At 39.8% G+C, this 10,434-nt stretch overlaps 1 protein-coding gene across 1 annotated transcript; it reads left to right on the top strand.

Annotated features, from left to right (window-relative positions):
- Positions 1 to 9,829, top strand: cstf3 (cleavage stimulation factor, 3' pre-RNA, subunit 3). Its single transcript, XM_063880565.1, has 20 exons — positions 1 to 240; positions 873 to 977; positions 1,148 to 1,243; positions 4,963 to 4,995; positions 5,681 to 5,778; positions 5,868 to 5,934; positions 6,015 to 6,049; positions 6,138 to 6,264; positions 6,380 to 6,457; positions 6,558 to 6,720; positions 6,954 to 7,063; positions 7,167 to 7,283; positions 7,378 to 7,596; positions 7,680 to 7,782; positions 7,984 to 8,053; positions 8,155 to 8,350; positions 8,463 to 8,613; positions 8,731 to 8,825; positions 8,953 to 9,013; positions 9,232 to 9,829. The coding sequence occupies exons 1-20, from the start codon at positions 211 to 213 to the stop codon at positions 9,429 to 9,431; spliced, it is 2,154 nt and encodes a 717-aa protein (XP_063736635.1). The 5' UTR covers positions 1 to 210; the 3' UTR covers positions 9,432 to 9,829.
- The last annotated feature ends 605 nt before the right edge of the window (positions 9,830 to 10,434 follow it).

Genomic DNA, 10,434 nt, shown 5'->3' with positions numbered 1-10,434 from the left:
GTTGCGCCTGTCGGAGCCGAACAGCGGAACGCAAGTTTCTCGCCATTTTAAAATAACGGCAAGCCATTGAGCAGCTAGTTGCTTGAGGGCAATGTGATCAGCCTTTTTGAAACTATGCCGATCACTTAGTCTCTTTTAAATTGCCATTGTTATATTTCAAGCGATAATCCCATTGATCTAACATTTCCAACATAGATTACTCTTCCAGTCATGGCTACCGATGGAGCAGCAGCCGACCAGGTAGCTAACGTTACATGCAGTTCTGCTGAGGAGCTAGCATAATTTACATTGTGTGATTGACTTGAGTTACGTTAGTAGGTAAACTCTGTTGCAATGCATGTAATGTTTATACGTCAGTATTGGCATCGATTACACGCTTACGGGGATTGTACGTCCCGGGTTTTCATGTGTAGCTGTAACTTCAGCCCGTCGTACGCCGTGTTTGCTAGCTAATTGTAGCATTGTTGCTAAGTTACCACAGTTAGTTACCTAGCGTTTACGCGTTAGCTAACTTAACCTGTGCTCAATGTTAACCTGATATACACTTTCTTGTATCTCCAGGTAGACTATGTAACGCTTTCATTGTGCTAGATGCGTCCCAGATGTGGCAGCTTTAAAGCGCTAACGTTAGCTAGCTAGTGGGAGGGAAAACGGTGTTCTGTGTAACTTAATTTAACTCTTTTTAATAGATGCAATGTTTATGTAGTTTATAGTTCTACCAAACAATGTAGGGGCGTAGCAAATAGTTACTCATTTTATAAGCTGGTGTTGATCATCCTACAGCCCTCACCACAAGCATCACAGCGCACTGCATGTCTGTTCAACAGTTTAACCCTTTCCCCATGTGCCCTATGTGTTCTTCTTTCTTACAGACAGCGGCTGAGTATATTCCAGAGAAGGTGAAGAAGGCAGAGAAGAAGTTGGAAGAAAACCCATATGACCTTGACGCATGGAGCATTCTGATTCGAGAAGCACAGGTTTAGTGACACAGAGTTGTATTCCTGGGGTTAAGTAAACTGGGAATATGGGTTTGGGGGGATTACTGGGTTAGGGGTTGTTAAAATACAAATCACTTAATCTTTTTTTCCCATATGTTGATTTAAACGTGTTCAATAGCATTCAATGTAAATGCATTCTCCTTCTTTAGAACCAACCGATAGATAAAGCAAGGAAGACTTATGAGCGACTTGTCACGCAGTTCCCAAGTTCTGGTCGATTCTGGAAACTATTCATTGAAGCAGAGGTTAATACTTTTTCTTTTCTTTAGTGTGCATGGCTGGGGATTTTTCTAACATGATCAACAATGTGATTTTCACACAAACAAAATGTCTCATTCTAAACTGACGGTTAAAGTCACAATTCTTGTTTTGAGTAAGAAGGCCTGACTTCTTTGTTTGGCTGCAGTTTTCAGCTCAAGTCTATTATAGATTGTCAAAAGTAATGAGTTAGCAGGTGAAAGCATATGCCTGCCTATGAACATGGATGTAGTTGGACTTAAAAGCATTTCCGATTTGTCAGGCTCTGACTAGACTCTTAAGAATTGTGCCTTTAAACTAAAACAAAGGGTAAGTTAGCTCTATCTATTTCTTTTTCAGAAAAGTTATGTGCCCAGGATTTTCTTAAAAAAACACATATTCTCTTGGTCATATTTAAATGGGGTAAAGTGCATTTGTTGCATGTTTGGTCTGCAACAGTATTAAAACAATTTTAATGGTATCGGAGTGCATTAGCCTTTTATTCACTTGTCGTGTCAATTTATTGCCTCCTGTGTCATTTCTTTCGGGTAATCTTATAAACAAATATTTTATGGTGTGGCCCATTCTTTCTTTTGACAACTCTCTTCCCAATCCTCCTGAATATACGCCCCAGTGTCTCAATTCCCTTGATGCCATCAACAGGCTTTGCTATTATGCAACAAGCTATTGATAGGATGATTTTCCTCCTACTTTTTTTTTTTTGCTAACCCTGTGAAGTGCATTCTCTGATGCCATCCACCTCTGCAGATGACTGCTGCAGTTTGTGTTCAACACATTGTATGCACCGAGTTTAACAGCATTACCAAGCAACAGGATTTAGCTTCTAGTTTAAAGTCCAGTGCGTAACTATGGGTAATGATTACCCATATGCTCCGAGTGGAATGTTGCTGTTTGCTGAGGTTGTTGTGGTTTGTTGTTGTGGGGTTGCCCCCTTCTGTTCTGTGCCTGCCCCGTCCTATGCCCTATAACTTCACCCCTAGTCCTGAATTATCCAGTGTAAGAAGGGCCTGGTGTGATACATCTAATATGTATCTAGCACTGTGCAAATTAAGCATCAGTGTCACGCTCCATACTATAAACATATTCCCCCCATCTATAAAGTTGACAGGCTTATTGACATACAGAGCAGAGGAATTACGAAGGATGTTTTATTTGAGGATCTCAAATAATATTCAGAAGATAAGAGACATTAAAGTACATTTAAACACATCCATATTCATTTTGAGGAAAACTTGTATATTTAGTTTATTTTTTGGACACATTTCTTATTTTAATTTTAACCTTTTTTTTTAATGGAGCATTTAATATCCACTGGCAGAGAAATTATATTTTTGACACATTGGTGCCGCTTCAGACGGTAAATAGTTTTCTAGGGGGGGCTGAAGTATCCATGGAGTATATGGGAACAGCAATTCATCTATAGTTGATATTAGCACCCAGATGTTAGTGACTTATGTCATGTGAGTGTGTCATGTCAAAAATAAAGTACATTTAATAATGGGGCTTTTTAAGTTTCATGTGATTGGTTGGTTAGTATATGATTGTGCAATTAGACGTGTTGTCTCTGAATGGGTCCTCCCAAATAGAAATGATTAGGTACACTTTTTACCACAGAAACTTAAGGGGATAATGCAAACTATAGGCCAAAAGAACTAAATGCTAATTAAAATGCAAATAGTTCAGTCCACAAAAAAAAAGTATGATTGTTTATTTATTGCAACGTCTTACATTTCTATTATCTATTTATTATCACCTCTCCCCACATAACTCCAACTCGCAATTCAGTCCCAAAATATAACTTCAGCATGTTTTCATGGATGAAGGATGAAAGACATTTGAATTTGCAGTAAGTGATTTATTTCATTTATGTCAGTTGGGCTAATGGTTTAAAAGCAGACAGTGTAGTTTGAAACTCTGAATATTAGCATGAGTTGGCAGTACATTTCAATAGTTTAAAACTCATTTGCATTTCCTAGTTCATAGCTCTTATCCCTCCCCCCATCAGTCTAACTACATTCAATTATACAAAAACTAAGATAGAAACCCTCATAGCCTCAGAAGAAAAAACGTTTGGATTCTCTATAGGCCCTTTTTATCCCATTGAATAATTATTTCCCTCAAAAAAAGCACATTGTATATTTGTAAGAGAGACTTGTTCCCATGACACTTAACATACCTCATGAGGTGCTCATGCAGCTTGATTTTTGAGTTGGTGCGTAGTTACACTCTTGTTGGTTTCATGTATAAATCTATCAGTCAACACTGAATGTACGGATAGTTTGACCCGGGATAACTCATCCACATTATGTAGCTGATCTCTTTAATGGTGGCACACTGAGACACATCAAGAGCCTCAGCTTCAACTGATAATAGAAGAAGATATCTAATTATGTTAACTAGAGATAGATCTTAATTTCAACCAAACCTTACACCTTGAGAAGCTTAAAATCTAACATTAAGGCATGATGAGGCATTGCACACTATTTTAACGGTTTAACAGGAAGAACCTGATTTCCTGGCAACAAAATAAACACTGGATGTTTGTTCCAAACAATACTGTTCTTGTGTCTCTTTTACTGTTAGAGATTCACATTTGCTTAATCTGTGTTAAAATCAAGGTGGAAGCTTAATGTGTTGTTGCAGTGCTTTCAGCGAGTAATGTAGGTCATTCTCTTTTTGGGAAGTTACCCTTAGGGCACACCACACTGCAGTCACCATTTACTGCATAGTTTTCCCAAAAAAACAGCTCTAGCAATTTGATTTGTTATAAAACATAGCTTTAAAGGCTGTACCAAGGTTTTTCCGGTGCACAGCAGATTTAGTCGGCCATCTGTGTAAAATACATGCAACACCTCAGTATTGGGTGTTGCATTTGTTAGACCATTGGTTCCAAAAAAACCGAAATGACCTAACTCCTTAAATGGTTACATTTTGCTTGTCTCGTGCATTCCAATTTGGATACAGTGTTGTGGGCCTTTTATTTATTAATATCTGAGAATTTAGGTGACAGGATACAAGAGCAGAGGAGGGGGGCACCAACCGGCCACGTTGCTATCACCATCTGTAGAACGCATCTCAGCATCCCCGATAAAAGCTCTTTTATTTATGTATTTTGTTACAGCAGGTCACTGAACTGATGGTGTGAAATTCAGTTATATAATCATTGATAACATTTAAGTGAATATTAACTACAGAATTCTGTAAACCTCATAATGTAGCCATGTTTTTTAGAACCCACTGTTACTCTGCCACATAACGGGCTTCTTACAACAGTACACTGCACTCCCCCTGCCTTGGGCCTAGTCATTTTCCATATAAACTATTATATAAATTCAAGGATGGTTTGGTGGAGGTGATATTCGTTGTATAAAATACAAAGCATAATGTGAGATGGGTCTACCCACCCGGAGTGTTGACTCCAGAGAAACAACATAAGTAGCTTCCTTTTTCTATTTTGAAATCTGTCAGGGTTTATTCTGTAACATGTTATCGTTGTTTTACTTATGGGTTATGTGGCACAATCTACAAAGAAAATAAACCCCGTTCTACAAGTAAATTGTCCTTGTGTGAAATTCACTTTGTTGATCTTAGTGGTCTTGTGTACGTGTGTGTATCTGTGGGCACTTTTGCATGAATGCATATTTCCTGCAAGCCATAAAAGTAGAGGACTCGTGAATTAACATTGCATTTACACTCTTGTTTTCAGATCAAGGCTAAAAACTATGACAAGGTAGAAAAGGTAAGTGTCCCATCACAATTCTGGAAGCTGACTAATGTGGGATTTTGACAGAAAGGTTGTTTAGTTTATCTGTTTAGTTCAGCCTTTCAATACAGCCTTCAAAGCATTTGTTGAATCAATGCTATGTTGTACCTTATGGCTCTGTTATAGGGTTAACCATTTTGTTATTTCCCATAATTATTTTTAACACCTTCTTGAGGGTTATAGATATACATTTGAATATATTTAACTTTGAATTGCATTGAATGGAACCGACTTTCTCCCTTTTTACTGGTTATCCACTCATTAATAGTTGATCCCTATCATTTTTGTCTCTAAATTCAACACAGTCAGACAACACAACCAGCTTCAAACTATGGTGTATTAATATGAGTTTGAAGGAGCTCACTGAAATGTAGGGCACATCTGAGGCCAGTCTAACGAAGCAGAATACCCTCAGCAACACTGCTGAATAAAACCTGAAACCTCCCGCCTTAATCCGACATGGGCTGGAGTAAAAACCGTTTCTCTGGTAATCCTCCTACATGGGATATGCTACTAATGGTCAGCATACTAGTTTTGGAAATGGGTTTATAAAGCCAAAGAAATGAAACCCTGAAGATGGATGGTTTTCAAGTAGAATATATAATATAGATAAATGTTTGTCTTTTGTACTTTTTTTCACCTTGTATTATTGCCCCTGTAGTTGTTTCAGAGATGCCTAATGAAAGTCTTGCACATCGACCTGTGGAAATGTTACCTCTCATATGTTCGAGAGACCAAAGGAAAGCTGCCCAGTTACAAGTAGGACAACAACCTGCATATTTGATTTGAGAATATTTACATACTGCTGTACGGTAAGGTACACACATTACTTCTCTTATTACCCTCAGAGAGAAGATGGCCCAGGCGTATGACTTCGCATTAGATAAAATCGGCATGGAAATCATGTCTTATCAGGTACACAGAGCAATTCATTAGTACCTTTTATATATATTTCTCTTAACTGTCACCTAACAGCTGTCCCTTCCTCTCCTCAGATTTGGGTGGACTACATTAACTTCCTCAAAGGAGTGTAAGTGCTTCTCCTGCAACATTGAGAAACTTCCTAAACTGCCTTAGCAAATTCCTTAATGTTGCCATTTTTGATTTGTGTCCGTTAGTGAGGCTGTAGGCTCATATGCAGAGAACCAGCGCATCACTGCAGTACGGAGGGTGTACCAGAGGGGCTGTGTGAACCCCATGATCAACATTGAGCAGCTCTGGAGAGATTATAGCAAATATGAGGAGGTGAGTGACACACACAGGCATCTGTTTACCTCTGTATGTCCACACATATGGGGATGTAGCTGTTACAATATGAGAGTAATGGAATACTGGACTGACCTGTCTATTTCATGTACAGGGAATCAACGTGCACCTGGCCAAAAAGATGATTGAGGACCGGAGTAGAGACTACATGAATGCCAGAAGAGTTGCAAAGGTGAGAAAAACTGTAAAAAATGCGCAAACCTCTTAAGAATCCTAATGCTGTCTGTCTGTAAAAAGAATAATACATTTGTTGCATGGTTTCTGTAAATTAGGAATATGAGACTGTGATGAAGGGGTTGGACAGGAACGCACCTTCAGTACCGCCCCAGAACTCCCCTCAGGAAGCCCAGCAAGTGGACATGTGGAAGAAGTACATCCAGTGGGAAAAAAGCAACCCACTGCGCACAGAAGACCAGACCCTCATCACAAAGAGAGGTGACCTATCGTTGTTAGCATGTACTGTGTTGGCATTCAAAGTCCCTGCTGTATATGCCCTAAAGGGCCTGTGATTCCAGTAATCCCACCGCTGTACAATTTGAACAATGTTCTGAGCAGCAGTCAATGAAGATACACTGTTCCTGCAGGAAAGCAGCCACTAGAGGGCGTAGGTGGACTCTTTAGAATCTTAATTGTATGAATTTAAAGTCAATCACTGTTGTGTTCTGCAGTGATGTTTGCCTATGAGCAGTGCCTGCTGGTGCTGGGCCACCATCCTGACGTCTGGTACGAGGCAGCACAGTACTTGGAGCAGTCCAGCAAGCTGCTGGCAGAGAAAGGGGTAAGAGGGGAAAAAAACGTTCCTACTGTTGAGTATTTTACAGTACTTCTCGAAAGGCTACTGAATTGCTTCTCCTATAATTCTTTAAACTGTTTTCTTGCAGGACATGAACAATTCAAAGCTGTTCAGTGACGAGGCTGCTAACATCTATGAACGTGCCATCGGGACTCTTCTGAAGAAGAACATGCTGCTGTACTTTGCATTTGCCGACTATGAAGAGGTGAGCGGCCACTTGCTTGCTCAGCACAAATTGAGATGGGTCACAGGAAGAAACTCGAAGCCTTATCAGCCTATATCTTCTACTTTCCTCATAGAGCCGCATGAAGTACGAGAAAGTTCACAGCATCTACAACAAACTGCTGGCCATTGAGGATATCGACCCCACGCTCGTCTACATTCAGTATATGAAGTTTGCCAGAAGGGCGGAAGGCATCAAGTCGGGTCGAACCATCTTCAAAAAGGCCCGAGAGGATCTGCGCACACGTCACCATGTGTATGTGACTGCAGCACTGATGGAGTACTACTGCAGCAAGGTAAATACACATAATCACATGTTGAGTATTAACAATCCATTTTAAATATTTGTGGTTGAACCCTTTTCGTCTTTTTCCAACAGGATAAATCAGTGGCCTTCAAGATCTTTGAGCTTGGTTTGAAGAAATACGGTGACATTCCAGAGTACATCCTTGCATACATTGATTACCTCTCGCATCTTAACGGTAGGTTGTGTGCAATCATAAACACTGTAGGGAATAAAGTATTTACTACTAGTCCTGTAATCTAGTACAAGGAGCAGTTATAAATGTTCTGGTTTCAACAGTTAATGAAATTGAATATTTCTCCTTTTAAATATGAAAGTGACGTAAGATAAATCTCTAACCTGTTGTTTTCCTCTCTTCCTTTGCTGTTTTTGTCTCCAGAGGATAACAACACAAGGGTTCTGTTTGAACGTGTCCTCACATCAGGAAGCTTGTCAGCAGAAAAATCAGGGTAAGGACCAATATTGATTACGTTTGTGAAAGTATTTTAAGTAGAGTAAAAATCAATATCTCTGATGACTTCCTCTTTTGTTTTTCTCTTTAATCCTTCAGTGAGATCTGGGCTCGGTTTCTGGCTTTCGAGAGCAACATAGGAGACCTTGCCAGTATCCTGAAAGTGGAGCGCAGGCGTTTCACTGCCTTCAAAGACGAGTATGAGGGCAAAGAAACAGCCTTGCTTGTAGATAGATACAAGTTCATGGACCTGTATCCCTGCTCTGCTAGTGAACTCAAGGCCCTTGGATACAAGGTGTGTATTTGGCTTATACGGAAATCATGCCATATTTAGTTTTTAAAGCAGTTTTACAAATGAATAAAGGCTTATATAAGGCTCATCATCTGTTTCCCCTATGTGTTTATAGGATGTTTCTCGAGCCAAACTGGCAGCGCTGCTACCGGAGACCGTGGTGACGCCCTCTACGCCGGCACAGAAGGATGAAGCTGACCGTAAACCTGAGTACCCCAAACCTGACACCAACCAGATGATTCCCTTCCAGCCACGTCACCTTGCTCGTATGTAGCCTATTACAAATCAGGGAAACTGAAGAATTATGTCCCACTGTCTCTCAGACTAATGTTCCACATAAAAGGATCCCTCTTTGATGTAGCCTCTTGTGTTCCTCCCCACAGCTCCAGGTTTACACCCTGTCCCTGGAGGAGTTTTCCCAGTCCCCCCAGCTGCTGTTGTCCTAATGAAGCTGCTTCCTCCGCCTACGTGCTTCACTGTGAGTAGCAGCAGCTTAATAGTGTTAAGCTCATATTTACTGCTAATGGCTACGAGATGAAAGGAGCTTTTTGACATCCTGTAATGCAATAAGTTTGTGATTTCTTTTTTTCTTTCTCCCTCTGTAGGGACCCTTTGTTCAAGTGGATGAGATGATGGAATTATTCAGGAGATGCACACTTCCTGAGAGTAAGTCAGATCTTTTGGTGAATTCAGACTAGTTCTATTTTTAGACACACTAGCAACGTGGCTCTGCCGAAGGAAATGTCAGTCAGATGTTTGGGCGGTCATCCAGTGATGAAACACTTGGATCCAGAGTGAAATATCTTAACAGCTTTTAAACGAATTGGCAGAAAATGTGTTGTTATTCCCTTAATGTGACGGATGTATTTTTTCTGTGTCTTCAGCTGTTGAAGCTGCTGTAGAGCTGATCACTGGTAAACAGCCAGATGCAGGAGGGGAGGGCAATGGCTCCTTGGAGAACCATGCTGTTGCCAAGTCACTGAAGAGGCCTAACGCAGACTCCGACGAGGAGGATGACAAAGGAGCTGTGGCTCCACCCATACACGACATCTACCGTTCACGCCAACAGAAGAGGATTCGATAAACCAACACCCACACACTAAATCCTTTGAGAATGTAATCTTTACAGGTGGCCACAAAAGCTTAATGTTCATGTCCACATTTCTGAGTGTGTCTGACAGATTATACATCCATTTATCTCTGTACAAAAGACAAGCATACATACATACATGCACACACTCACACAGACATACACACAGTATGTATACCTGAGTGTTCTCGTGGCTTTTTTTCTTTGTTAACAGTTTTTATTTTTAAAGACTGATCATTATACTGTACAAAATTTTTAATTCAAGATAGATTTTGGCACACAGTTCAGTTTTGGCCTTGTGATGGACCGGTGATGGGAAGGTGGAATCAAACTTTTTTTTAGATAACTGGAGAAAACAGAATTCCTTTCAATAAAAATGGAAAAGAATTAAACCAGATTTGCTTTTTTATTTCACTTATTTCAACTAAAGCTTTATTTCTGTTTTAAACTGACTGCACATGTTATCAAGACTTCTCATTACCACTAGAGGGCAGCTTTTGACACTTGGATAAAAAGGTCCATCCTCTTCTGATGATCGGATTTACTCTACAGAAGGATTTTATTGGCTTAGATGTATCCTATCGAAAGAAAAGAAAATGACTTTATCTGAAGGAAATGTGCTAATTTTTTGCATTTTATTTGTGTTAATTTAGTGAAAATATTTAAAATCTTTACTCTATTTGATTGGAAAAATATAACGTGCAAGGTGAACACTTTTAAATGTCAGCCAGCTGCTTATTTTCACATTGACCTGATTACATCATTATTTGTCTGCCTTGCAAAACCTTTGTTCTGAGTGTTTGGCAGCCTACCCAGTTTAGTCTGTGCACAGGTTACACTTTGGAATTAAACTGAACCCTTCTCCTCATGCAATATTAAAACACATATACAATTGCACAATTTGATTCATTCTACTGCTCAGAAAAAAAACCATGTCTATAGGCCTTTATGTGTTTGAATAGCTTCTGAGTGGTAAACGTTATAGTTATTTTCAGGC

This window comes from Eleginops maclovinus, chromosome 4, assembly GCF_036324505.1.
Source record: "Eleginops maclovinus isolate JMC-PN-2008 ecotype Puerto Natales chromosome 4, JC_Emac_rtc_rv5, whole genome shotgun sequence".
NCBI lineage: Eukaryota > Metazoa > Chordata > Actinopteri > Perciformes > Eleginopidae > Eleginops > Eleginops maclovinus.
The sequence above is the reverse complement of the archived record's forward strand: the minus strand, read 5'-3'. Positions and strand labels throughout refer to the sequence as shown.

What these genes read in the sequence shown, in the direction of transcription:
- cstf3 (XM_063880565.1), top strand. Translation starts at nt 211, where the DNA reads ATGGCTACCGATGGAGCAGCAGCCGACCAG. An exon ending in TTACCTCTCGCATCTTAACG is followed by an intron (nt 7,783 to 7,983) that starts GTAGGTTGTGTG and finishes TTTTGTCTCCAG; the next exon opens with AGGATAACAACACAAGGGTT. An exon ending in CTCCGCCTACGTGCTTCACT is followed by an intron (nt 8,826 to 8,952) that starts GTGAGTAGCAGC and finishes CTCCCTCTGTAG; the next exon opens with GGACCCTTTGTTCAAGTGGA.